Source organism: Oncorhynchus tshawytscha, unplaced genomic scaffold (assembly GCF_018296145.1).
Source record: "Oncorhynchus tshawytscha isolate Ot180627B unplaced genomic scaffold, Otsh_v2.0 Un_contig_13633_pilon_pilon, whole genome shotgun sequence".
Lineage (NCBI taxonomy): Eukaryota > Metazoa > Chordata > Actinopteri > Salmoniformes > Salmonidae > Oncorhynchus > Oncorhynchus tshawytscha.
This window is the reverse complement of record NW_024608862.1, coordinates 883-28,345: the sequence shown is the minus strand read 5'-3', so window position 1 is coordinate 28,345 and position 27,463 is coordinate 883. Positions and strand designations below refer to the sequence as shown.

General features: G+C 47.8%; 2 protein-coding genes and 2 long non-coding RNA genes across 10 annotated transcripts; 1 reads left to right on the top strand and 3 right to left on the bottom strand.

Moving 5' to 3' along the window:
* Nucleotides 1–662: 662 nt before the first annotated feature.
* On the top strand, nucleotides 663–22,928 carry LOC112240952 (ubiquitin-associated domain-containing protein 2; the record flags this gene model as incomplete). Its single annotated transcript, XM_042313770.1, is given in 11 exon segments — nucleotides 663–850; nucleotides 1,249–1,373; nucleotides 1,887–2,006; nucleotides 2,601–2,707; nucleotides 21,506–21,629; nucleotides 22,500–22,529; nucleotides 22,531–22,548; nucleotides 22,679–22,699; nucleotides 22,701–22,804; nucleotides 22,806–22,873; nucleotides 22,876–22,928. Coding segments are annotated over 11 exon segments (801 nt in total), but the record flags the coding sequence as incomplete, so codon positions are not given.
* On the bottom strand, nucleotides 3,266–3,789 carry LOC112240953. Its single transcript, XR_006081791.1, has 2 exons — nucleotides 3,677–3,789; nucleotides 3,266–3,593 (listed from the first exon to the last, which is right to left on the bottom strand). It is a non-coding gene; the product is annotated as an uncharacterized LOC112240953 (long non-coding RNA).
* Nucleotides 3,839–16,256, bottom strand: LOC112240950 (G-protein coupled receptor 183). 6 transcript variants are annotated; one of them, XR_006081790.1, is made up of 8 exons: nucleotides 15,531–16,256; nucleotides 13,935–14,285; nucleotides 6,546–7,135; nucleotides 5,896–6,205; nucleotides 4,771–4,790; nucleotides 4,616–4,630; nucleotides 4,200–4,486; nucleotides 3,839–4,129 (listed from the first exon to the last, which is right to left on the bottom strand). XR_006081790.1 is itself a non-coding variant. In XM_042313765.1 (7 exons), exons 2-6 carry the CDS (start codon nucleotides 14,221–14,223, stop codon nucleotides 4,625–4,627), a joined length of 1,215 nt encoding a protein of 404 aa, XP_042169699.1. In that variant the 5' UTR covers nucleotides 14,224–14,285; nucleotides 15,531–16,256; the 3' UTR covers nucleotides 3,839–4,486; nucleotides 4,616–4,624. The 6 variants fall into 6 exon arrangements, 5 of the variants coding, with proteins under 5 accessions (XP_042169699.1, XP_042169703.1, XP_042169702.1 ...); XM_042313765.1 differs by having other exon boundaries at nucleotides 3,839–4,486; XM_042313768.1 differs by lacking the exons at nucleotides 3,839–4,129; nucleotides 4,200–4,486; nucleotides 4,616–4,630; nucleotides 4,771–4,790 and adding exons at nucleotides 4,673–4,723; nucleotides 4,813–4,830 and having other exon boundaries at nucleotides 5,858–6,205; nucleotides 15,531–16,255.
* LOC121843902 lies at nucleotides 12,584–13,755 on the bottom strand. Of its 2 annotated transcripts, XR_006081792.1 has the most exons (4): nucleotides 13,324–13,755; nucleotides 13,142–13,269; nucleotides 13,056–13,087; nucleotides 12,584–12,663 (listed from the first exon to the last, which is right to left on the bottom strand). It is a non-coding gene; the product is annotated as an uncharacterized LOC121843902 (long non-coding RNA). The 2 variants fall into 2 exon arrangements; XR_006081793.1 differs by lacking the exon at nucleotides 12,584–12,663 and having other exon boundaries at nucleotides 13,039–13,087.
* Nucleotides 22,929–27,463: the final 4,535 nt, after the last annotated feature.

Below are 27,463 nucleotides of genomic sequence, written 5' to 3'. Positions count from 1 at the left end.
GCGTCTGAGGAGGGTCTTAAGCTGTCAGAGGGTGCTTAGGAGAGCGCTAGTCTGGATGAAGAAACCACGCACAGTGCATTATGACTTCAGGCTTCTGGAGGGAACCAGCCAATGATAGTGTGTGTGTGTGTGTGTGTGTAGAAGTTCTCTTGTCTGATGAGGTTTATCTCAGGATGAATGAGTAATGTGTCTACGGTGCATGTTTTTCTTCTTCACAGGAACAACTGTCACGGAGATGGCAGAGGTTTGATCTTTATGCGGAGAGTGGAGAAGAAAACGCTAGCTTCTGTTCAATACCCTCTGACATGTCTCTGGGAGGGTGAGTACAGGCAGGTGATCAAAGAACAAGTCAAGTGTCCGGAGTGTTTTTGTTGACGATGTTCATTAATAGAGGCCACTCAAAACCTCCCTTTGATCACTTTCTGCTGACGAGGACAGTATCCATCAAATGGATTAAATGAAACGAGGGCCAGTGAAGAAATACAATTACTTAAGTTATTGTATGTTTTGTTATTGTGGCAATGACCTGTTTTACCAGCCTATAATATAAGCGAGAACCTTTACTGACCATTGATAGTGACATAGCGACCTCATGTGGCAATTTTTATTCAGTGCATCTCGAGATTTGCGTGTCAAAAACAACAATCTCGAACAATTTTGGACAAACTCGACCACCGTACTCGATACCCTTTCCCCTCTATCTCACTATGATGTTTTTTTTTTCTCTAACTTTTAGCTACTATAGCTAAGTTTGTACCTTCATTTTGCAGTGCCTTTACACAGACAGTCATTATATATTTATTTTTTTCGTTTTCCATCATGTTCACGACCACCGGTTCCCGAGGGCTCGGTAAGTACCAGACTAGTTGATTCGTGTACGAGTGTTTTCGCTCGGTCCTGTCCTCGCAGCTTTGCACTGTCATTCATTCTAGATGAATCTTAAGTATTTGAACGGGTCACATCGTCGTTTCTACGCGTACAATCGACGATTCGAGCCTTTACCAATTTTTTTTGTCATAATGTCTAGTATTGCATGATACCGCTCGATGTTTCATTTAATAAACGACGCTGAATGCTGGCTCAGTACTGTAGTGACAGAGCGGTGCATGTGGTGTCCCCGCCCACATTTTCCATACAGTATTTAACGTTACCAGGAACAAGTACTCTGCTGTAAATTCTGATAAGAGTATCAAATTGATTGTGCCCTACAGGTAGGTGATTGATTGGTTGGTTGCCTCCCCATCACAGATAAGGCCCCCCTGTCTAAAGGTCTCCTCCTGGTCCTCAGTGGTCTGACTGTCGTGCTAACCCTCCTGCCACAGTACAATCACCTGTTCACCTACAGCCTGCAGGCCATCACGTTGCAGCACCAGGTAGCGGAAAAGAGAGAGAGAGTGTCGTAAACCTCTCCTAGCTCCTCCTGTGTATCATCTTGCCAAAGACAGTACAGTATGAAGATAGGCAGGAACTGCTTCTCCAATAGAAATCCCCGATCACGCTTGTAGCCGACCTTTGGCTAGCTAAACTCATGCCCAGAAACACGTCATCTGCTTTTAATGGTCGTCGCGCCGAATTGCGCATGTGCAAACTGTCAAATCGAAGACACTCCTTCGATATAAAGTTGTTTTTGATTAAAATGATTACATGTCAGATTGTCACTTTCACGAGGTTGTAGTAATGACAGTTTCAGCTACTTAAGACATTGGCTCAAATCTCAGTTTTGCATTTAGATTTCTAGACAATTAACAACTAAGGACACATTTTACAATCTGGTCGGCCAAGTCTGTTTCTCAATCATTCCCGGAAGTCTTGTGATGTTGCACCTCTGGGTTTAGAAACTCTGTGGTGTGTGTACTGTGTAACAACCCTCACTCCTCTTCTGTAAGGTATGGCGGTTAGTGTGTGGCAGACTGATCTGTCTGGACCTAAAGGACACCTTCTGCAACAGTCTGCTCATCTACAACTTCCGCATCTTGGAGAGACAGTTCGGCAGCAGAAAATTTGCTGTAAGTTCATTTCAGCTTGTAAACCTATGTTAAACTCACTGGGCGCGTTCCAGCTGGTCTTTATTGCAGTCGTGCTGCACAGATTATCAGTTGTTTAATCAAATTATCATGATGATGATGATGATATGATTTTATGTTATGTCATTGTTTCATACTGTAACATCCTGGTTCTTCCTGTAGTCCTAACTGTAACATCCTGGTTCTTCCTGTAGTCCTAACTGTAACATCCTGGTTCTTCCTGTAGGCCTAACTGTAACATCCTGGTTCTTCCTGTAGGCCTAACTGTAACATCCTGGTTCTTCTTGTAGGCCTAACTGTAACATCCTGGTTCTTCCTGTAGGCCTAACTGTAACATCCTGGTTCTTCCTGTAGGCCTAACTGTAACATCCTGGTTCTTCCTGTAGGCCTAACTGTAACATCCTGGTTCTTCCTGTAGGCCTAACTGTAACATCCTGGTTCTTCCTGTAGGCCTAACTGTAACATCCTGGTTCTTCCTGTAGGCCTAACTGTAACATCCTGGTTCTTCCTATAGTCCTAACTGTAACATCCTGGTTCTTCCTGTGCTCAACTGTAACATCCTGGTTCTTCCTGTAGTCCTTCCTGTTTGGGACGTGGGTGCTCACTGCACTGGTGGACTTCCTGCTGTCCGAAGCGTTTCACTACCTGTTTGACTACCAGGTGTCTGAGCTGCCTGCCGGACTGTGAGTACCTCTACCTTTACACCTGTCCTTCAGAGCGGGACCTCTAACTGGGCTGCCTGCCGGACTGTGAGTACCTCTACCTTTACACCTGTCCTTCAGAGTGGGATCTCTAACTGGGCTGCCTGCCGGACTGTGAGTACCTCTACCTTTACACCTGTCCTTCAGAGCGGGACCTCTAACTGGGCTGCACACATGTCCTTGACACCTGAGCTCAATCCCTAAATCAATCCCTTGCTCCTATGGACTCCTTTCCTTGAAGTGTGTGCACTTGTTCACTGAAGGTGTAGCGTTGTATTAACACCACTAGAGAGCAGTGAGATCAACGAGGGGCTCGATGTGCTGCAGTTACTTCCAAACCAGCTGTAGGCCTATACGTTCTAGATGAAAACATCACACTGCACATGTTGAAAAACTAGGAAGTACCGGTACTCCTTGACCTTTTACCTCAGAGAGAAGTGTTGTGTTTCTCTTTTAGGGAAGTGAGTTGTCTGTGTTTTTAGTTTCATACCTGGCTAACTTAGGGATAGGCAAGACCTTGGTGAAATAAAACAGTAACAGTGAAATAGAATGGGTTTTAATTCCACTTCAAACAGCAGTTTAAAACAGTTTCACTTCCCAATACTTACTTTTTATTACAAAGATCGATGTGACGGAAATGTTCGAGGTGAATCAGTAAAGATAGGATTGTATCTCTGCATACGGCATCCTGTTCTGTAAACCAGGTTTAGTTCTGGAACCTTGTAAAGTAGGTGGAGGTAGGATTGTATCTCTGCATACAGCATCCTGTTCTGTAGGAGGCCCTTTTAGTTCTGGAACCTTGTAAAGGTAGGATTGTATCTCTGCATACAGCATCCTGTTCTGTGGGAGGCCCTTTTAGTTCTGGAACCTTGTAAAGGTAGGATTGTATCTCTGCATACAGCATCCTGTTCTGTGGGAGGCCCTTTTAGGAGGCCCTTTTAGTCCTGGAACCTTGTAAAGGTAGGATTGTATCTCTGCATACAGCATCCTGTTCTGTGGGAGGCCCTTTTAGTCCTGGAACCTTGTAAAGGTAGGATTGTATCTCTGCATACAGCATCCTGTTCTGTAGGTCCTGGAACCTTGCCCTCTGCATACAGCATCCTGTTCTGTGGGAGTTCTGGAACCTTGTAAAGGTAGGATTGTATCTCTGCATACAGCATCCTGTTCTGTAGGAGGCCCTTTTAGTCCTGGAACCTTGTAAAGGTAGGATTGTATCTCTGCATACAGCATCCTGTTCTGTGGGAGGCCCTTTTAGTCCTGGAACCTTGTAAAGGTAGGATTGTATCTCTGCATACAGCATCCTGTTCTGTAGGAGGCCCTTTTAGTTCTGGAACCTTGTAAAGGTAGGATTGTATCTCTGCATACAGCATCCTGTTCTGTAGGAGGCCCTTTTAGTTCTGGAACCTTGTAAAGGTAGGATTGTATCTCTGCATACAGCATCCTGTTCTGTGGGAGGCCCTTTTAGTTCTGGAACCTTGTAAAGGCACTGCTGTTTTCTTGTGTTTATGGGACCTTGATTTCCATCTTTTTCACATTCGTTTTGAAATAGCAGAGTGAGCAAGGAAGTAAAATGAAAACAAGCATTTCTTATTGGACAAGTTCAGGTGGTCCCTTTCTGTTTCAGTGCCTTTTTCTTCTGTTTGGTATGAATACAACACAGGACAAATAAGTGTGTCTAGACTAGTGGTTCTGTGTCTCTATGGCCTAGTAGGGGTCATCTCAAGGACCAGGACAGGCTCTGGGGCTACTCAGCCGGATGTGGTTCCTGTCTCAGTATAAGTGTTACTGTGGCTCCTACATCTCTCTATGGGGTAGTAGGTTGGACTGTGGCTCTATCTCATGGGTAGTTGGTTGGATGTGGCATCCTGTCTCAGGGGTAGTTGGTTGGATACTCCTGTCTCAGGGCCAGTTGGTTAACTGTGGCTCCTGTCTCAGGGGTAGTTGGTCTGGATGTGGCTCTGTCTCAGGGGTCAGTTGGTTGGATGTGGCTCCTGTCTCTATGTGGTCTGGATGTGGTCCTCAGTACCATCACTGTCTCATCCTATGTAGTTGGTTGGATGTGGCTAAGACAGTAGTTTTTTTGTCTCAGGGGTAGTTGGTTGGATGTGGTTCCTGTCTCAGGGCACAAGTTGGTTGGATGTGGCTCCTGTCTCATGGGTAGTTGGTTGGATGTGGCTCCTGTCTCAAAGTAAAATTGGATGTGGCTCTGTCTCAGGGTAGTTGGTTGGATGTGGCTCCTGTCTCAGGGGTAGTTGGTCTAGACTGTGGTTCTGTGTCTCTATGGCCTAGTAGTGGTCATCTGTGGCTCCTGTCTCTGGGGTAGTTGGTTGGATGTGGCTCCTGTCTCAGGGGTAGTTGGTTGGATGTGGCTCCTGTCTCAGGGGTAGTTGGTTGGATGTGGCTCCTGTCTCAGGGTAGTTGGTTGGATGTGGCTCCTGTCTCAGTGGTAGTTGGTTGGATGTGGCTCCTGTCTCAGTGGTAGTTGGTTGGATGTGGCTCCTGTCTCAGGGGTAGTTGGTTGGATGTGGCTCCTGTCTCAGGGGTAGTTGGTTGGATGTGGCTCCTGTCTCAGGGGTAGTTGGTTGGATGTGGCTCCTGTCTCAGGGGTAGTTGGTTGGATGTGGCTCCTGTCTCAGGGGTAGTTGGTTGGATGTGGCTCCTGTCTCAGGGGTAGTTGGTTGGATGTGGCTCCTGTCTCAGGGGTAGTTGGTTGGATGTGGCTCCTGTCTCAGGGGTAGTTGGTTGGATGTGGCTCCTGTCTCAGGGGTAGTTGGTTGGATGTGGCTCCTGTCTCAGGGGTAGTTGGTTGGATGTGGCTCCTGTCTCAGGGGTAGTTGGTTGGATGTGGCTCCTGTCTCAGGGGTAGTTGGTTGGATGTGGCTCCTGTCTCAGGGGTAGTTGGTTGGATGTGGCTCCTGTCTCAGGGGTAGTTGGTTGGATGTGGCTCCTGTCTCAGGGGTAGTTGGTTGGATGTGGCTCCTGTCTCAGGGGTAGTTGGTTGGATGTGGCTCCTGTCTCAGGGGTAGTTGGTTGGATGTGGCTCCTGTCTCAGGGGTAGTTGGTTGGATGTGGCTCCTGTCTCAGGGGTAGTTGGTTGGATGTGGCTCCTGTCTCAGGGGTAGTTGGTTGGATGTGGCTCCTGTCTCAGGGGTAGTTGGTTGGATGTGACTCCTGTCTCAGGGGTAGTTGGTTGGATGTGGCTCCTGTCTCGGTCTCCGGCTCAGGAATGGTCTTGGTAACGTCATCTAAAGCAACAGGACAAGCTGTGTGGCTACCCAGCCTGCTCCTCCTGTCCCGGGTCCCCCCCCGTTTGAAGGGGGTGTCCTCCCCGGTTCGGACCACGCTGGAGAAAGAGGCGCTGACCTGAACCCTCAACATCTTCATCACCCTCCTCTTGTAACCCTTACAGGCAAAGAAGTAGACAAAAGGGTCCAGGCAGCAGTTGAAGTTCATGAGACACACAGTGAAGTGTAGAGACATCTGAAGGGGAGGGAGAGAGGGGTTAGTGGAGGAGTCGGTCACACGTGGATTGGAGATGGACATTGCGCACACGCTTAAATACACAATCTCATGGTCAACACACACACACACAAAAATACAATGATATTAACAGACAGGCCTATGTTTGTGTGTCAGTGGAGGCTGGTAGAAGGCGCTGTAGGAGGAAGGGCTCGTTGTAATGAATGGAATTCATGGAACACATGAAAAAGATGGAAAACACATGTTTGACTCTGTTCCATTTATTCCATTCCAGCCATTACAATAAGCCCATCCTCCTATAGCTCCTCCCACCAGCCTCCACTGGTGTGGAGACAACTACCTGAAAGGCCTGGAGCTCGGTACAGTCTGGTGTGTATCTCAGCTTTCGGATCATATACTGCAGGATGTTGATGTGATAGGGACTGAAACACACTACAAACACCAACACTACCCCTGCTATCACCCCCGTCGCCTTCTGGCTCCTCAATGACCTCTGACCTCGCCCACCGACCCTACTTCTCGTCACCAACCGCAGCTTCCAAAGCAACACCAAGTAGCAACACAGGATGGTTGCAACGGGGACGCCGTATCCCATGACGACGGCTCCAATGAGGACGTAGGGGAGTCCCTCCACGGCCCCGTTCTCAAAGTTGGGGTACTCCATGCAGGTGGTGGTCCCGTCCGGCTCGGCCCGGGTCATGGTCACGGAGAGGAGGGGTAACGTCTGGACCAGGACTAGAACCCACACCCCTACGCAGACGTAGCGGATGGTCCGGGCCCGGCAGAGCCTGGTGTAACGTAGAGGGAGAACCACGGCTACGAAGCGGTCTACGGCCAGGCAGGTCATGAAATTGACCCCTGCGTAGGTGTTGACGTAGAACAGAAGGGCGGTGACGCGACACAGGGTCTCCCCCAGGGGCCAGTGGAAACCTAGAGGCAGGGAGACTCAAAGATTACCAAGAGAGGTTAGTCCACTTCTGGAACATAACAAGACGCCAGGGATCTGTCTCTCAGGAAAAAGTGTCTGTGTGGATATTCTCCACCTACATTTAAAAACCTACTGTGCCTTCGGAAAGTATTCACACCCAGTGGTGGAAAAAGTACCCAAACGTCATACTTGTGTAAATGTAAAGATGCGTTAATAGAAAATGACTCAAGTGAAAGTCACCCGGTAAAATACTACTTGAGTAAAATCACCCGGTAAAATACTACTTGAGTAAAATCACCCAGTAAAATACTACTTGAGTAAAAGTCACCCAGTAAAATACTACTTGAGTAAAAGTCACCCAGTAAAATACTACTTGAGTAAAAGTGAAAGTCACCCGGTAAAATACTACTTGAGTAAGTGAGTCACCCGGTAACATACTACTTGAGTAAAAGTGAGTCACTCAGTAAAATACTACTTGAGTAAAAGCGAGTCACCCAGTAAAATACTACTTGAGTAAAAGCGAGTCACCCAGTAAAATACTACTTGAGTAAAAGTGAGTCACCCAGTAAAATACTACTTGAGTAAGTGAGTCACCCGGTAACATACTACTTGAGTAAAAGTGAGTCACCCGGTAAAATACTACTTGAGTAAAAGTGAGTCACCCGGTAAAATACTACTTGAGTAAAAGTGAGTCACCCAGTAAAATACTACTTGAGTAAAAGTGAGTCACCCAGTAAAATACTACTTGAGTAAAGTCAACCCAGTAAAATACTACTTGAGTAAGTGAGTCAAACCAGTAAAATATTTTCTGTTTGAGTTATTTAGTCAGAAAATACTACCTGAAAAAGTGAGTCACCCGGTAAAATACTACTTGAGTAAAAGTGAGTCACCCGGTAAAATACTACTTGAGTAAAAGTGAGTCACCCAGTAAAATACTACTTGAGTAAAAGTCTAACAGTATTTGGTTTTAAATGTACTTTTAAGTATCAAAAGTATAAATTATTTCAATTCCTTATATTAAGCAAACCAGACGACATCATTTTCCTGTTTTTGATTTATTTACAGAAAGCCAACGAACACACTCCCAACACTCAGACATCATTTACAAACAAAGCATTTGTGTTTAGAGAGTCCACCAGATCAGAGGCAGTAGAGATGACCAGGGATGTTCTCTGTTTAGAGAGTCCACCAGATCAGAGGCAGTAGAGATGACCAGGGATGTTCTCTGTTTAGAGAGTCCGCCAGATCAGAGGCAGTAGAGATGACCAGGGATGTTCTCTGTTTAGAGAGTCCACCAGATCAGAGGCAGTAGGGAGGACCAGGGATGTTCTCTGTTTAGAGAGTCCACCAGATCAAAGGCAGTAGAGATGACCAGGGATGTTCTCTGTATAGTGAGTCTGCCAGATCAGAGGCAGTAGGGATGACCAGGGATGTTCTCTGTTTAGAGAGTCCACCAGATCAGAGGCAGTAGAGATGACCAGGGATGTTCTCTGTTTAGAGAGTCCACCAGATCAGAGGCAGTAGGGAGGACCAGGGATGTTCTCTGTTTAGAGAGTCCACCAGATCAGAGGCAGTAGGGAGGACCAGGGATGTTCTCTGTTTAGAGAGTCCACCAGATCAGAGGCAGTAGGGAGGACCAGGGATGTTCTCTGTTTAATTAGTCCACCAGATCAGAGGCAGTAGGGATGACCAGGGATGTTCTCTGTTTAGAGAGTCCACCAGATCAGAGGCAGTAGGGAGGACCAGGGATGTTCTCTGTTTAGAGTCCACCAGATCAGAGGCAGTAGGGAGGACCAGGGTTGTTCTCTGTTTAGAGAGTCCACCAGATCAGAGGCAGTAGAGATGACCAGGGATGTTCTCTGTTTAGAGAGTCCACCAGATCAGAGGCAGTAGGGAGGACCAGGGATGTTCTCTGTTTAGAGAGTCCACCAGATCAGAGGCAGTAGGGATGACCAGGGATGTTCTCTGTTTAGAGAGTCCACCAGATCAGAGGCAGTAGAGATGACCAGGGATGTTCTCTGTTTAGAGAGTCCACCAGATCAGAGGCAGTAGGGATGACCAGGGATGTTCTCTGTTTAGAGAGTCCACCAGATCAGAGGCAGTAGGGAGGACCAGGGATGTTATCTTGATAAATGTGTGAATTGGACCATTTTCCTGTCCTGCTAAGCATTCAACATGTAACGAGTACTTTTAGGTATCAGGGAAAATGTATGGAGTAAAAACGACATTATTTTCTTTTGGAATGTGGTGAAGTAAAAGTTGTCAAAAATAGTAAAGTACAGGTACAAAAACCAGACTTAAGTAGTACTTTAAAGTATTTTTACTTACAGTAAGTACTTAACACCGCTGGTATTAGACTAACATACCTGTGTAGACTACATACTGTATTAGACTAACATACCTGTGTAGACTACATACTGTATTAGACTAACATACCTGTGTAGACTACATACTGTATTAGACTAACATACCTGTGTAGACTACACTACTGTATTAGACTATCATACCTGTGTAGACTACATACTGTATTAGACTAACATACCTGTGTAACCTACACTACTGTATTAGACTAACATACCTGTGTAGACTACACTACTGTATTAGACTAACATACCTGTGTAGACTACATACTGTATTAGACTAACATACCTGTGTAGACTACATACTGTATTAGACTAACATACCTGTGTAGACTACATACTGTATTAGACTAACATACCTGTGTAGACTACATACTGTATTAGACTAACATACCTGTGTAGACTACATACTGTATTAGACTAACATACCTGTGTAGACTACACTACTGTATTAGACTAACATACCTGTGTAGACTACACTACTCTATTAGACTATCATACCTGTGTAGACTACACTACTGTATTAGACTAACATACCTGTGTAGACTACACTACTCTATTAGACTATCATACCTGTGTAACCTACACTACTGTTCACACCTCTTTACTTTCCCCACATGCTATTGTGTTACAGCCTGAATTAAATAAGGATTACATTTTGTGTCACTGTGGAATTTAATTTAGACATTTTTGGAAATTACAAAATTAAAAGCTTGAAATGTCTTGAGTCAATAAGTAATCAACCCCTTTGTTTAAGGCAAGCCTAAATAAGTAATGGAGTAAAAAAGTGCTTAACAAGTCACATAATAAGTTGCATGGACTCATTCCATGTTCAATAATAGTGGTTAACATCATCTCTGAATGACTACCCCATCTCTGAATGACTACCCCATCTCTGAATGACTACCCCATCTCTGAATGACTACCCCATCTCTGTACCCCACTCCCTCAATCGAGTAATACATTTCAAGCACAGATTCAACCACAAAGACCAGGGAAGATTTTTTCAATGAAATTGAATATCCCTTTGAGCATGGTGAAGTTATTAATTACACTTTGCATGGTGAATCAATACACCCAGTCACTACAAAGATTCAGGCATCTTTCCTAGCTCAGTTGCCGGAGAGGAAGGAAACCGCTCAGGGATTTCATCATGATGCCAATGGTGACTTTAAAATAGTTACAGAGTATAATGGGTGTGATATGAGAACTAAGGATGGATCAACAACATTGTAGTTACTCCACAACACTAACTTAAATGACAGCGTGAAAAGGAAGCCTGTATTACGAAACATGCATCCTGTTTGCAACAAGGCACTTAAGTAATACTGCAAAAAAAATGCCAAAAATCTAACTTTCTTTTCTGAATACAAAGTGTTAAGTTTAGGGCAAATCCAACACATCACGGAGTACCACTCTTCATATTTTCAAGCATGGTGGTTGCTGCATCATGTTATGGGTGTGCTTGTCAGCGACAATGACAAGGGACATTTTTTTTAGGATAAAAAGAAACAGAATACAGCTATAAGCACATGCAAAATCCTAGAGGAAAACATGGTTCAGTCTACTTTCCAACAGACACTGGGAGACAAATTCACCTTTCAGCAGGACAATAACCTAAAACACAAGTCCAAATATACACGGGGGACACGGGGGACCAAGAAGACATTGATTGTTCCTGAGTGGCGTAGTTTTAACTTAACTTAAATTGTCTTGAAAATCTATGGCAAGGCTTGAAAATGGCTGTCGATCAATGGCCAGTCAATTTGACAGTTTAAAAAAATAGATATTTTTTTAAAGAATAATGTGCAAATATTGTACAATCCAGGTGTGCGAAGCTCTTAGAGATTTACCCAGAAAGACTCACAGCTGTAATCACTGCCAAAGTTGCTTCTACAAAGTATTGACTCAGGGGTTTGAATACTTATGCAAATTAGATATTTCTAAGAGTTAATTTGTTCAAAATGTCAACACATGTTTTCACTTTGTCATTATGGGTTATTGTGTGTGTTTTAATTCGGGCTGTAACAACAAAATGTGGAAGAAGTCGAGGGGCGTGAACACTTTCTGAAGGCACTGTATCATTTCTACATACCTAGAATCTGCTTTTAGTTGTTTTAAACTACTTCAAAACAACTAAACTCACCGACCTAGGGAGTAGTGGTGGAGTATCACTGACCTAGGGAGTAGTGGTGGAGTATCACTGACCTAGGGAGTAGTGGTGGAGTATCACTGACCTAGGGAGTAGTGGTGGAGTATCACTGACCTAGGGAGTAGTGGTGGAGTATCACTGACCTAGGGAGTAGTGGTGGAGTATCACTAACCTAGGGAGTAGTGGTGGAGTATCACTAACCTAGGGAGTAGTGGTGGAGTATCACTGACCTAGGGAGTAGTGGTGGAGTATCACTGACCTAGGGACGTCGTAGTGGTGGAGTATCACTGACCTAGGGAGTAGTGGTGGAGTATCACTGACCTAGGGAGTAGTGGTGGAGTATCACTGACCTAGGGAGTAGTGGTGGAGTATCACTGACCTAGGGAGTAGTGGTGGAGTATCACTGACCTAGGGAGTAGTGGTGGAGTATCACTGACCTAGGGAGTAGTGGTGGAGTATCACTGACCTAGGGAGTAGTGGTGGAGTATCACTGACCTAGGGTTTAGTGGTGGAGTATCACTGACCTAGGGTGTAGTGGTGGAGTATCACTGACCTAGGGAGTAGTGGTGGAGTATCACTGACCTAGGGCGTAGTAGTGGTGGAGTATCACTGACCTAGGGCGTAGTAGTAGTGGGAGTATCACTGACCTAGGGCGTAGTAGTAGTGGGAGTATCACTGACCTAGGGCGTAGTAGTAGTGGGAGTATCACTGACCTAGGAGGAGTAGTGGTGGAGTATCACTGACCTAGGACGGTGGTGGAGTAGTGGTGGGTGGAGTATCACTGACCTAGGACGGAGTAGTGGTGGAGTATCACTGACCTAGGACGGAGTAGTGGTGGAGTATCACTGACCTAGGACGTAGTGGTAGTGGTGGGTGGAGTATCACTGACCTAGGGAGTAGTGGTGGAGTATCACTGACCTAGGGACGACCTAGTAGTGGTGGAGTATCACTGACCTAGGACGGAGTAGTGGTGGAGTATCACTGACCTAGGACGGAGTAGTGGTGGAGTATCACTGACCTAGGTGGTGGAGTACCACTGACCTAGGACGGAGTAGTGGTGGAGTATCACTGACCTAGGGACGGGCGTAGTAGTGGTGGAGTATCACTGACCTAGGACGTGTAGTGGTGGAGTATCACTGACCTAGGACGGTAGTGGTGGAGTATCAGACCTAGGGTGGTGGTGGAGTATCACTGACCTAGGACGTAGTAGTGGTGGAGTATCACTGACCTAGGACGTAGTAGTGGTGGGGCGTAGTATGGTGGAGTATCACTGACCTAGGAGTAGTGGTGGAGTATCACTGACCTAGGGGTGTAGTGGTGGAGTATCACTGACCTAGGACGGAGTAGTGGTGGAGTATCACTGACCTAGGACACTGACCTAGGGCGGAGTAGTGGTGGAGTATCACTGACCTAGGACGGAGTAGTGGTGGAGTATCACTGACCTAGGACGGAGTGGTGGAGTATCACTGACCTGGTAGTGGTGGAGTATCACTGACCTAGGACGGAGTAGTGGTGGAGTATCACTGACCTAGGACGGAGTAGTGGTGGAGTATCACTGACCTAGGACGGAGTAGTGGTGGAGTATCACTGACCTAGGACGGAGTAGTGGTGGAGTATCACTGACCTAGGACGGAGTAGTGGTGGAGTATCACTGACCTAGGGCGTACTAGACACTGACCTAGGACGGAGTAGTGGTGGAGTATCACTGACCTAGGACGGAGTAGTGGTGGAGTATCACTGACCTAGGACGGAGTAGTGGTGGAGTATCACTGACCTAGGACGGAGTAGTGGTGGAGTATCACTGACCTAGGACGGAGTAGTGGTGGAGTATCACTGACCTAGGACGGAGTAGTGGTGGAGTATCACTGACCTAGGACGGAGTAGTGGTGGAGTATCACTGACCTAGGACGGAGTAGTGGTGGAGTATCACTGACCTAGGACGTAGTAGTGGTGGAGTATCACTGACCTAGGGCGTAGTAGTGGTGGAGTATCACTGACCTAGGGCGTAGTAGTGGTGGAGTATCACTGACCTAGGGCATAGTAGTAGTGGTGGAGTATCACTGACCTAGGGCGTAGTAGTGGTGGAGTATCACTGACCTAGGGCGTAGTAGTGGTGGAGTATCACTGACCTAGGGCGTAGTAGTGGTGGAGTATCACTGACCTAGGGCGTAGTAGTGGTGGAGTATCACTGACCTAGGGTGTAGTAGTAGTGGAGTATCACTGACCTAGGGAGTAGTAGTAGTGGAGTATCACTGACCTAGGGCGTAGTAGTGGTGGAGTATCACTGACCTAGGGCGTAGTAGGCTATCCTCAGCGGCAGGACCAGAGTGAAGAGGACGTCGGAGGCGGCCAGGTTGGCAGAGTAGAGCGTGGTAGAGTTGATCTGGGCCAGGTTGGGTCTGATGACGTGCAGTGCCAGGGCGTTACCTAGGAGGCCGAGCGTGAAGACCAGGCTGTAGTGGAGAGACATGAGGACGCGGGCGACGGGGCGGTGGTCGTACAGGTTGGTGCAGACCAGGGAGGAGGAGGTGTTGGAGTCGAGGTTCAGAGTGGAGTTCACACCCTCCGACCACGACATGATGGTGAGTAACAGGAAGTGTAAATCTGAAGCACAGCAGGTGAGGGTTTGGGTGAAGGTACCTGCAGTAGTTTAAAATCAACGGACAAAGTAAAGACCAATGTTCCATTTGTCTTGCATCATTTGCTCTCTAACCCTTATGCACGCATGCAGTAACTGCAACCCCAAAATATACCCACAATTGGTGGGGGAAATTCACTTTCCTGTTAAAAATATCTATGCTTAAACCTGTGTAAACTACATACTGTATTATACAGTGGTGGAAAAAAGTACCCAATTGTCATACTTTAGTAAAAATATAGATACATTTTTAATAGAAAGTGACTCAAGTGAAAGTCAGCCAGTGAAATACTTCTTGAGTAAAAGTCTAAAAGTATTTGGTTGTAAATATATTTAAGTGTAAAAAGTAAATGTAATTGCTAAAATATACTTGTGTCAAAAGTGAAAGTATAAATCACTTGTTTAGTGAGTCCTCCAGGCCAGAGGCAGGAGGGATGACCACGTGTGCTCTTGAAAGTGCATGAATTTGACAATTTTCCAGTCCTGCTAAGCATTGAAAATGTATGGAGTAAAAAGTACAATATTTTCTTTAGGAATGTAGTGATGTAAAAGTAAAATTGTCAAAAATATAAAAATTGAAGTACAGATTCTACAAAAAACTACTGAAGTAGTACTTTAATGTATTTTTACTTAAGTATGTTACACCATTGGTAGTATACTGTACCATACCTGTCTAAACCACATACTGTATGATACAAATCAAATCTAATGTATTTGTCACATACACATGGGTAGCAGATGTTAATGCGAGTGTAGCGAAATGCTTGTGCTTCTAGTTCCGACAATGCAGTAATAACCAACAAGTAATCTAACTAACAATTCCAAAACTACTACCTTATAGACACAAGTGTAAGGGGATAAAGAATATGTACATAAAGATATATGAATGAGTGATGGTACAGAGCGGCATAGGCAAGATACAGTAGATGGTATTGAGTGCAGTATATACATATGAGATGAGTATGTAAACAAAGTGGCATAGTTAAAGTGGCTAGTGATACATGTATTACATAAGGATGCAGTCGATGATATAGAGTACAGTATCTACGTATGCATATGAGATGAATAATGTAGGGTAAGTAACATTATATAAGGTAGCATTGTTTAAAGTGGCTAGTGATATATTTACATCATTTCCCATCAATTCCCATTATTAAAGTGGCTGGAGTTGAGTCAGTGTGTTGGCAGCAGCCACTCAATGTTAGTTATACCTGTGTAAACCACATACTGAATGATACTGTACTCACCAGATGGAAGTGCTCTTAATTCTCAGTCGTCAGTGGTGTTTCAGGAGGGACGTTGGTCCCCTGTGTGACTCCAGAGCCATGTGTCAGGTCAGCCAGAGAATGAAACTCAACAAGTATTAGATATATTTCTCTGTTGCGTCAACTACGGCCGACTAGGCAGAAGTGTGCAGCTTCTGCCACAGCCAATACCCAGACACACACTTATCATTTCCTGCACCGCAAGCAACCCCTCCTACATTTATTCTGAGTGCGTGTGTGTGGGTGCAAGCGTCTCTTCGAAATGTGTAAATATGAATTTATTTGATCAACAGGATGAATACTTTTCAGCATGTGTATTCATGTTTGTAAGGATATCAAGCACTCCAGATGATATGGAGGCACAAACAGGCTGAATGGCAGCTGTTCTTCATGTGAACAGAGTAGAAAGTAGAGTAAAGAGGAAGAAGTATATTGACCCAATCGTGACAAGGGAATTACCAGAGGCCTCGTGGTGTGGTATTACCAGGGGCCTCGTGGTGTGGTATTACCAGGGGCCTCGTGGTGTGGTATTACCAGGGGCCTCGTGGTGTGGTATTACCAGAGGCCTCGTGGTGTGGTATTACCAGGGGCCTCGTGGTGTGGTATTACCAGGGGCCTCGTGGTGTGGTATTACCAGGGGCCTCGTGGTGTGGTATTACCAGGGGCCTCGTGGTGTGATATTACCAGGGGCCTCGTGGTGTGATATTACCAGGGGCCTCGTGGTGTGATATTACCAGGGGCCTCGTGGTGTGATATTACCAGGGGCCCTCGTGGTGTGATATTACCGGGGGCCTCGTGGTGTGATATTACCGGGGGCCTCGTGGTGTGATATTACCAGGGGCCTCGTGGTGTGATATTACCGGGGCCTCGTGGTGTGATATTACCGGGGGCCTCGTGGTGTGATATTACCGGGGGCCTCGTGGTGTGATATTACCAGGGGCCTCGTGGTGTGATATTACCAGGGGCCTCGTGGTGTGATATTACCAGAGGCCTCGTGGTGTGATATTACCAGGGCCTCGTGGTGTGATATTACCAGGGGCCTCGTGGTGTGGTATTACCGGGGGCCTCGTGGTGTGATATTACCGGGGGCCTCGTGGTGTGGTATTACCAGGGGCCTCGTGGTGTGATATTACCAGGGGCCTCGTGGTGTGATATTACCAGAGGCCTCGTGGTGTGATATTACCAGGGCCTCGTGGTGTGATATTACCAGAGGCCTCGTGGTGTGATTATTACCAGAGGCCTCGTGGTGTGATATTACCAGAGGCCTCGTGGTGTGGTATTACCAGAGGCCTCGTGGTGTGATATTACCGGGGGCCTCGTGGTGTGATATTACCAGAGGCCTCGTGGTGTGATTATTACCAGAGGCCTCGTGGTGTGATTATTACCAGAGGCCTCGTGGTGTGATATTACCAGGGGCCTCGTGGTGTGGTATTACCAGGGGCCTCGTGGTGTGATATTACCAGGGGCCTCGTGGTGTGATATTACCAGGGGCCTCGTGGTGTGATATTACCAGGGGCCTCGTGGTGTGATATTACCGGGGGCCCTCGTGGTGTGATATTACCGGGGGCCTCGTGGTGTGATATTACCAGAGGCCTCGTGGTGTGATTATTACCAGAGGCCTCGTGGTGTGATATTACCAGAGGCCTCGTGGTGTGATATTACCAGGGGCCTCGTGGTGTGGTATTACCGGGGCCTCGTGGTGTGATATTACCGGGGGCCTCGTGGTGTGATATTACCAGGGGCCTCGTGGTGTGATATTACCAGGGGCCTCGTGGTGTGATATTACCGGGGGGCCTCGTGGTGTGATATTACCGGGGGCCTCGTGGTGTGATATTACCGGGGGCCTCGTGGTGTGATATTACCGGGGGCCTCGTGGTGTGATATTACCGGGGGCCTCGTGGTGTGATATTACCGGGGGCCTCGTGGTGTGATATTACCGGGGGCCTCGTGGTGTGATATTACCAGGGGCCTCGTGGTGTGATATTACCAGGGGCCTCGTGGTGTGATATTACCAGGGGCCTCGTGGTGTGATATTACCAGGGGCCTCGTGGTGTGATATTACCAGGGGCCTCGTGGTGTGGTATTACCAGGGGCCTCGTGGTGTGATATTACCGGGGGCCTCGTGGTGTGATATTACCGGGGCCTCGTGGTGTGATATTACCGGGGGCCTCGTGGTGTGATATTACCGGGGGCCTCGTGGTGTGATATTACCGGGGGCCTCGTGGTGTGATATTACCGGGGGCCTCGTGGTGTGATATTACCGGGGGCCTCGTGGTGTGATATTACCGGGGGCCTCGTGGTGTGATATTATCGTGGTGTGATATTACCGGGGGCCTCGTGGTGTGATATTACCGGGGCCTCGTGGTGTGATATTACCGGGGGCCTCGTGGTGTGATATTACCGGGGGCCTCGTGGTGTGATATTACCGGGGGGCCTCGTGGTGTGATATTACCGGGGGGCCTCGTGGTGTGATATTACCGGGGGCCTCGTGGTGTGATATTACCGGGGGCCTCGTGGTGTGATATTACCGGGGGCCTCGTGGTGTGATATTACCGGGGGCCTCGTGGTGTGATATTACCGGGGGCCTCGTGGTGTGATATTACCGGGGGGCCTCGTGGTGTGGTATCACCATCATACTTAGGTGTCGATTTAAAATATGTATTGTGTTTCTATATGTACTGCAATTCGATACTGTGATTTTTGACATTGAGAGATGAAAACACTGTCTCCCTATTTAAAAAGATGGAGAATACGCTATGAAGGAAGCCTACTGTAGTTTTGGTGCAGCTACAGCCAACTAGATATGGATCTGTTTCCTCCCATCACTACTAATGACCCTCTCATGACCTCTCTGGGCTGCTGTCATGTACCTCATTCTGATCCTTCATGTGGAGTTCATAAAAAATGAATCTACTCTCTACTTTTAATACGAACTGTATTCATACCCTCAGGCTCTCACTATTACTAGTAGTGGTGTGTGTGAGTGCGTCAAGCATGGACATATCAGATATGGCTCATCCTGTGATGCTCATCTCCATTCTGTGTGTGTGGGTGACTGTGCATGTCCGTATGTGTGGGTGACTGCGTGTCCGTGTGTGTGTGTGTGTGGGCGACCGTGCGTGTCCTCGTGTGTGTGTGTGTGTGTGTGACTGCGCGTGTGTGTGGGTGACTGTGCGTGTCCTCGTGTGTGTGTGGGCGACCGTGCGTGTCCTCCTGTGTGTGTGTGTGTGTGACTGTGTGTGTGACTGCGCGTGTGTGTGGGGTGACTGTGCGTGTCCTCGTGTGTGTGTGGGTGGGTGACTGTGCATGTCCTTGTGTGTGTGGGGTGACTGTGCGTGTCCTCGTGTGTGTGTGGGTGACTGTGTGTGTGACAGTGCGTGTCCTCGTGTGTGGGTGACTGCGTGTCCTCGTGTGTGTGGGGGTGCCTGTGTGTGTGACTGTGCGTGTCCTGGTGTCTGTGTGGGTGACTGTGCGTGTCCTGGTGTGTGTGTGGGTGACTGTGCGTGTCCTGGTGTCTGTGTGGGTGACTGTGCGTGTCCTGGTGTGTGTGTGGGTTACTGTGCGTGTCCTGGTGTGTGTGTGGGTGACTGTGCGTGTCCTGGTGTGTGTGTGGGTGACTGTGCGTGTCCTGGTGTGTGTGTGGGGTGACTGTGTGTGTGACTGTGCGTGTCCTGGTGTGTGTGTGGGTGACTGTGCGTGTCCTGGTGTGGGTTACTGTGCGTGTCCTGGTGTGTGTGTGGGTGACTGTGCGTGTCCTGGTGTGTGTGTGGGTGACTGTGCGTGTCCTGGTGTGTGTGTGGGTGACTGTGTGTGTGACTGTGTGTCCTGGTGTGTGTGTGTGTGACTGTGCATGTCTTGGTGTGTGTGTGTGTGTGACTGTGCGTGTCCTGGTGTGTGTGTGGGTGACTGTGTGTGTGACTGTGCGTGTCCTGGTGTGTGTGTGGGTGACTGTGCGTGTCCTGGTGTGGGTTACTGTGCGTGTCCTGGTGTGTGTGTGGGTGACTGTGCGTGTCCTGGTGTGTGTGTGTGTGACTGTGCGTGTCCTGGTGTGTGTGTGGGTGACTGTGCGTGTCCTGGTGTGTGTGTGGGTGACTGTGCGTGTCCTGGTGTGTGTGTGGGGTGACTGTGTGTGTGACTGTGCGTGTCCTGGTGTGTGTGTGGTGACTGTGCGTGTCCTGCTGTGTGTGTGACTGTGTGTGTGACTGTGCGTGTCCTCGTGTGTGTGTGTGGGTGACTGTGCGTGTCCTGGTGTGGGTTACTGTGCGTGTCCTGGTGTGTGTGTGTGTGACTGTGCGTGTCCTGGTGTGTGTGTGTGTGACTGTGCGTGTCCTGGTGTGTGTGTGGGTGACTGTGCGTGTCCTGGTGTGTGTGTGGGTGACTGTGCGTGTCCTGGTGTGTGTGTGGGTGACTGTGCGTGTCCTGGTGTGTGTGTGTGGGTGACTGTGCGTGTCCTGGTGTGTGTGTGGGGTGACTGTGTGTGTGACTGTGCGTGTCCTGGTGTGTGTGTGGGTGACTGTGCGTGTCCTGGTGTGGGTTACTGTGCGTGTCCTGGTGTGTGTGTGGGTGACTGTGCGTGTCCTGGTGTGTGTGTGGGTGACTGTGCGTGTCCTGGTGTGTGTGTGGGTGACTGTGTGTGTGACTGTGCGTGTCCTGGTGTGTGTGTGTGTGACTGTGCATGTCTTGGTGTGTGTGTGTGTGTGACTGTGCGTGTCCTGGTGTGTGTGTGGGTGACTGTGTGTGTGACTGTGCATGTCTTGGTGTGTGTGTGTGTGTGACTGTGCGTGTCCTGGTGTGTGTGTGGGTGACTGTGTGTGTGACTGTGCGTGTCCTGGTGTGTGTGTGGGTGACTGTGTGTGTGACTGTGCGTGTCCTGGTGTGTGTGTGGGTGACTGTGCGTGTCCTGGTGTGTGTGTGGGTGACTGTGTGTGTGACTGTGCGTGTCCTGGTGTGTGTGTGTGTGTGACTGTGCATGTCCTGGTGTGTGTGTGTGTGTGACTGTGCGTGTCCTGGTGTGTGTGTGGGTGACTGTGCGTGTCCTGGTGTGTGTGTGGGTGACTGTGCGTGTCCTGGTGTGTGTGTGGGTGACTGTGCGTGTCCTGGTGTGTGTGTGGGTGACTGTGTGTGTGTGTGGGTGTCCTGCTGTGAGTGACTGTAATGGCAGGGCTCTGAGGTTAGCTGCTGGTCTATAATGATTCACTCTTACTTCCTCTAATAGAAATATACTTTACTGTAGATCTGCTCAGAGGTTTGGTGTTTGTGAACAGAACATTGTTTTAACCATCTTCTCCTTTCCTCTCCTTCCCCATCCCCTCTCTCTTCCTCACCTCCCCTCTCTCCTTCCCCCTCCCCTCTCTCCTTCCCCCTCCCCTCTCTCCTCCTCACCTCCCCCTCTCTCCTTCCCCTCTCCTCCTCACCTCCCCTCTCTCCTTCCCTCGCTCTCCTCTCTCCTTCCCCTCTCTCCTTCCCTCTCCTCTCTCCTTCCTCTCTCCTCCTCACCTCCCCCCTCTCTCCTCCTCACCTCCCCTCTCTCCTTCCCTCTCCTCTCTCCTCCCCTCTCCTCCTCACCTCCCCTTCCCTCTCCTCTCTCCTCCTCACCTCTCCCCTCTCCTCTCCTCTCTCCTCCTCACCTCTCCCCTCTCCTCTCCTCTCCCTCCTCACCTCTCCTCTCCTTCTCACCTCCTCACCTCCTCTCCTCTCTCCTCCTCACCTCCCCTCTCTCTCTCCTTCTCACCTCCTCACCTCTCTCCTTCTCACCTCCTCTCCTCTCTCCTCCTCACCTCCCCCTCTCCTCTCTCCTCTCTCCTCCTCACCTCCCCTCTCCTCTCTCCTCCTCTCCTCTCTCCTCCTCACCTCCCCTCTCTCCTCTCCTCCTCACCTCCCCTCTCTCCTTCCCTCTCCTCTCTCCTCCTCACCTCTCTCCTTCCCCCTCTCCTCTCTCCTCCTCACCTCTCCTCCAGGCTAGGCCCAGTGTTCAGCCTGTTTGTACCTTTCTACTCCTCCATCCCCAAGGTTCCAGTCACTCAACTCCTTGGTCAGATCTCCATAACTAACAAGTCCCTGGTTTACATTGTAGGCCTGCAGGTATGTAGTTACATAGTGTTCAGCATGGTGGGGGTCAGTGGTTAATATGTAGAGTTACATAGTGTTCAGCATGGGAGGGGTTAATATGTAGAGTTACATAGTGTTCAGCATGGTGGGAGTCAATATGTAGCGTTACATAGTGTTCAGCATGGTGGGGGTCAGTGGTTGATATGTAGAGTTACATAGTGTTCAGCATGGTGGGGGTCAGTGGTTGATATGTAGAGTTACATAGTGTTCAGCATGGTGGGGGTCAGTGGTTAATATGTAGAGTTACATAGTGTTCAGCATGGTGGGGGTTAATATGTAGAGTTACATAGTGTTCAGCATGGTGGGGGTTAATATGTAGAGTTACATAGTGTTCAGCATGGTGGGGGTTAATATGTAGAGTTGCATAGTGTTCAGCATGGTGGGGGTTAATATGTAGAGTTAGTAGTGCAGCATGGTGGGGGTCAATATGTAGAGTTACATAGTGTTCAGCATGGTGGGGGTTAATATGTAGAGTTACATAGTGTTCAGCATGGTGGGGGTTAATATGTAGAGTTACATAGTGTTCAGCATGGTGGGGGTTAATATGTAGAGTTACATAGTGTTCAGCATGGTGGGGGTTAATATGTAGAGTTACATGTGCAGCATGGTGGGGGTCAATATGTAGAGTTACATAGTGTTCAGCATGGTGGGGGTTAATATGTAGAGTTACATAGTGTTCAGCATGGTGGGGGTTAATATGTAGAGTTACATAGTGTTCAGCATGGTGGGGGTTAATATGTAGAGTTACATAGTGTTCAGCATGGTGGGGGTTAATATGTAGAGTTACATAGTGTTCAGCATGGTGGGGGTCAGTGGTTAATATGTCTCTGTGTTGTGTTTCAGCTCCTGACCTCCAGTCCGTTCATGTGGCTCAGTTGCTCTCAGTGGACTGGTGAGTTCCCACCACACTGACCCTGTTGCATAGCAACCAGCATTACCCAACCCCTTTATCTCAACCGCAGCTGCTTCTTCAGAAGTTGTAAATCCACACGTCTGAACCACACAGCGCGTGTTCCCCTCAGGTCTCTGGGAAGATGTACTGTACCAGGAAACGCTCTGAGGGTGCAGCGGCTGCTCTATGTAGGTGGCTGTCCCGTGGTGGGGGCCTTAATCCTGGAGCCCCTGTTCTCCGGGCCCCCGCCCCCAATGAACCCCCATAGTGGGTATGGGGGCTACTCTGGACATCCAGAGACAGCAGAGGATGGATCTCCATGATCAGAGATGCTGCTGGCCCAGTTCCATCAGGCCAGGAGGAACCACAGACCACCACAGGTATGGACAGACTCACACACACAGTACTACACACACACACACACACACAGCATGGTACTACACACACACAGTACTACACACAGTAATACACACACACACATACACACAGTACTACACACACACAGTACTACACACAGTAATACACACACACACATACACACAGTACTACACACACACACACACACACACACACACACACAGTACTACACACACACACACACACACACACACACACACAGTACTACACACACACACACACACACACACACAGTACTACACACACACACACACAGTACTACACACACACACACACACAGTACTACACACACACACACAGTACTACACACACACAGTACTACACACACACACACACACAGTACTACACACACACACACACACACACACACACACACACACAGTACTACACACACACACACAGTACTACACACACACACACACAGTACTACACACACACACACAGTACTACACACACACACACACACAGACTAATGGACATTCCATTTGACATGACCCTCCTTCTGATCTGTTTTGGCCAATCAGAAGCATGCATGCTTTTGCAGAATATTTAATGCAATCCTCTCATTGGCAGAATGAATGTCCTTCACATGCATAGGCTACGTGAGTTTATAGTCCTGCCGTTCCAACACACAGCTCCCGGCGGTCACTGTCTTCTGAACTGATGTGCAGGCAGGGCTCTTCTAAAGTGTCCATGACCTTTATTCTGTATAGAAACAATGTTTATATTTATATTGGCCATTTTAGCTTTGATGAGCATTTGCTATTTTAAAATAATTGGTCATAAATAATGCCAGTTATTTAATATTAGAGTACAGCAATCATTCTGGCATTGTTGCAAAGCTCAGATTCTCCCCATTTTCAATTGATCCAATGCTATTTAACCCCCTATGGCTGTTATGATGAGGAGAAAATCAGTTGTAAACTGTTAAGGTGACGGGCAAAGGTCTCCCCCAAAAACTGTGACACTTAATAATTATTATATTTTAGGCTTCATTAAATAAGCCTGAAGCCCCCCCCAAAACCCATCTATCACTACATTTAGCTGTCATTTCTAAATGTTGGTGAAGATGTCATTCTTGCATTCTATGGCCAGAAAAAGACATCATTTGAGGGCTAAATGAATAGGCCAGTGGCCAACTGCAAGGAACACAAGCTACAGACACGGCTTGTATGAGTCATTTCTCTCTATCAGAAATGAAGCCATTAGACACTTGTATATCTGAAGAAATAAACGTGTAAGTCAATAATGATGACCCATATGCAGTAGTGTGAGCGGACCAAGTCATTGGGCGTCTCTCTAAAGAGGAAAGGTGGAATAAACGAGTCAGGAGGAGCTTTTCTGGATTTAACACAGTTCTCTATTGAGGGCATTTGGTCAACACAAACACTCCAACATAATCAATGAAAATCTCCCAAGGAAAAAAACATACATCTCCAGAGGAAACAGGAACACAATAGGATTATCTTTAAACTACAACACAAGTCACGGGATTGTCACCGTCTTAGTGGTTCTTCATGGATCGCTCCTCTGTCTCGGTGGCCATTCTTAGTGGTTCTTCATGGATAGCTCCTCTGTCTCGGTGGCCATTCTTAGTGGTTCTTCCTGGATCGCTCCTCTGTCTCCAGTGGCCATTCTTAGTGGTTCTTCCTGGATAGCTCCTCTGTCTCGGTGGCCATTCTTAGTGGTTCTTCATGGATCGCTCCTCTGTCTCGGTGGCCATTCTTAGTGGTTCTTCATGGATAGCTCCTCTGTCTCGGTGGCCATTCTTAGTGGTTCTTCCTGGATAGCTCCTCTGTCTCGGTGGCCATTCTTAGTGGTTCTTCCTGGATAGCTCCTCTGTCTCGGTGGCCATTCTTAGTGGTTCTTCCTGGATAGCTCCTCTGTCTCGGTGGCCATTCTTAGTGGTTCTTCATGGATAGCTCCTCTGTCTCGGTGGCCATTCTTAGTGGTTCTTCATGGATAGCTCCTCTGTCTCGGTGGCCATTCTTAGTGGTTCTTCCTGGATCGCTCCTCTGTCTCGGTGGCCATTCTTAGTGGTTCTTCCTGGATAGCTCCTCTGTCTCGGTGGCCATTCTTAGTGGTTCTTCCTGGATAGCTCCTCTGTCTCGGTGGCCATTCTTATGGTTCTTCATGGATCGCTCCTCTGTCTCGGTGGCCATTCTTAGTGGTTCTTCCTGGAATAGCTAATCTGTCTCATTGGCCATTCTTAGTGGTTCTTCATGGATAGCTCCTCTGTCTCGGTGGCCATTCTTAGTGGTTCTTCCTGGATCGCTCCTCTGTCTCGGTGGCCATTCTTAGTGGTTCTTCATGGAGCGCTCCTCTGTCTCGGTGGCCATTCTTAGTGGTTCTTCATGGATAGCTCCTCTGTCTATATGGCCATTTTAGTGGTTCTTCCTGGATAGCTTTGCTCTGTCTCGGTGGCCATTCTTAATGGTTCTTCCTGGATAGCTCCTTCTGTCTTGTTGGCCATTCTTAGTTTCTTCCTGGATAACTCCTCTGTCTGATGGCCATTCTTAGTGGTTCTTCCTGGATAACTCCTCTGTCTCCCCATTCTTAGTGACACTTCCTGGATTAGCTATATTTTGGCCATTCTTAAGTGGTTCTTCAAAAGCCCATCTATCACTACATTTAGCCATTCTTAATGGTTCTTCAAGATGTCATTCTGTCTTCTATGGCCATTCTTTGAGTGGTTCTTCCTGGATAGCTCCTCTGTCTCGGCCATTCTTAGTGGTTCTTCCTGAAATGATAGCTCCTCTGTCAATAATGGCCATTCTTAGTGGTTCTTCCTGGATAGCTCATTCTGTCTCTAAAGAGGAAAGGTGGAATTCTTAGTGGTTCTTCCTGGATTTAACTCAGTTCTCTATTGAGGGCATTTGGTCAACCTGGACAGCTCAACTAATCAATGAAAATCTCCCAAGGAAAAAACATTCTTCCAGAGGAAACAGGAACACAATGGATTATCTTTAAACTACAACACTGTCTCGGTGGCCATTCTTAGTGGTTCTTCCTGGATCGCTCCTCTGTCTCGGTGGCCATTCTTAGTGGTTCTTCCTGGATAGCTCCTCTGTCTCGGTGGCCATTCTTAGTGGTTCTTCCTGGATAGCTCCTCTGTCTCGGTGGCCATTCTTAGTGGTTCTTCATGGATAGCTCCTCTCGGTGGCCATTCTTAGTGGTTCTTCCTGGATAACTCCTCTGTCTCGGTGGCCATTCTTAGTGGTTCTTCCTGGATAACTCCTCTGTCTCGGTGGCCATTCTTAGTGGTTCTTCCTGGATAGCTCCTCTGTCTCGGTGGCCATCTTCCTGAGATAGTTTTCCCCTCCCCTCTCTACTGGTTCCATTCTTTCTCTTATAGGGGAAGGAGAGTATGTCATTAGTACCGTCAGCTGTAGTTAATTGCCTCTGGTTGCCTTGTCTCCCATGCCTTGTTGGGCTACTATCCGTGAGCCCAGCCTGCCCTCTGGTTACCTTGTTGGGCTGCTATCCGTGAGCCCAGCCTGCCCTCTGGTTACCTTGTGTCCCATGCCTTGTCGGGCTGCTATCCGTGAGCCCAGCCTGCCCTCTGGTTACCTTGTCGGGCTGCTATCCGTGAGCCCAGCCTGCCCTCTGGTTACCTTGTCGGGCTGCTATCCGTGAGCCCAGCCTGCCCTCTGGTTACCTTGTCGGGCTGCTATCCGTGAGCCCAGCCTGCCCTCTGGTTACCTTGTCGGGCTGCTATCCGTGAGCCCAGCCTGCCCTCTGGTTACCTTGTCGGGCTGCTATCCGTGAGCCCAGCCTGCCCTCTGGTGGTCCTTCCACAGCAGATAATGAGAGTTAGCTAGCTATAGCCACATAGTGCATTTCCGATCATTGTGATGAGTCTTCCATTTATATCAAATCACATTTTATTGGTCACATGATTAGCAGATGTTATTGCGGGTGTAGTGAAATGCTTGTGTTCCTAGTTCCAACAGTGCAGTAATATCTAACAATTCACAACAATACACACAAATCTAAAAGTAAAAGAATGGAATTAAGAAATATATTTTTTTACCTTTATTTAACCAGGCAAGTCAGTTAAGAACAAATTCTTATTTTCAATGACGGCCTAGGAACAGTGGGTTAACTGCCTGTTCAGGGGCAGAACGACAGATTTGTACCTTGTCAGCTCGGGGGTTCGAACTTGCAACTTTTAAGTTACAGTATATAAAATAGAAAAATAGAATACAGTATATTCAGTGGGCTCCAATGACCGGCACCCTGACTGGCAACGCATTAACAATATAATTAGAGAGAGAAACTCAAAATACCAACGTGTGAGAAATACTGGACTTCATTAATGTTTCCATGGAACCAACCAAAATCATACAATTATTTAATACAAAATAAATTTCACCAAAATCAAGGTTTCATAATTATTGGCACTCCTCATTTCGTACTTTAGTGCCACCACCTCTGGCAAGGACAACAGCATGGAGTCTTTTCCTGTGATGTTTGACCAGGTTCAGGAACACATTTG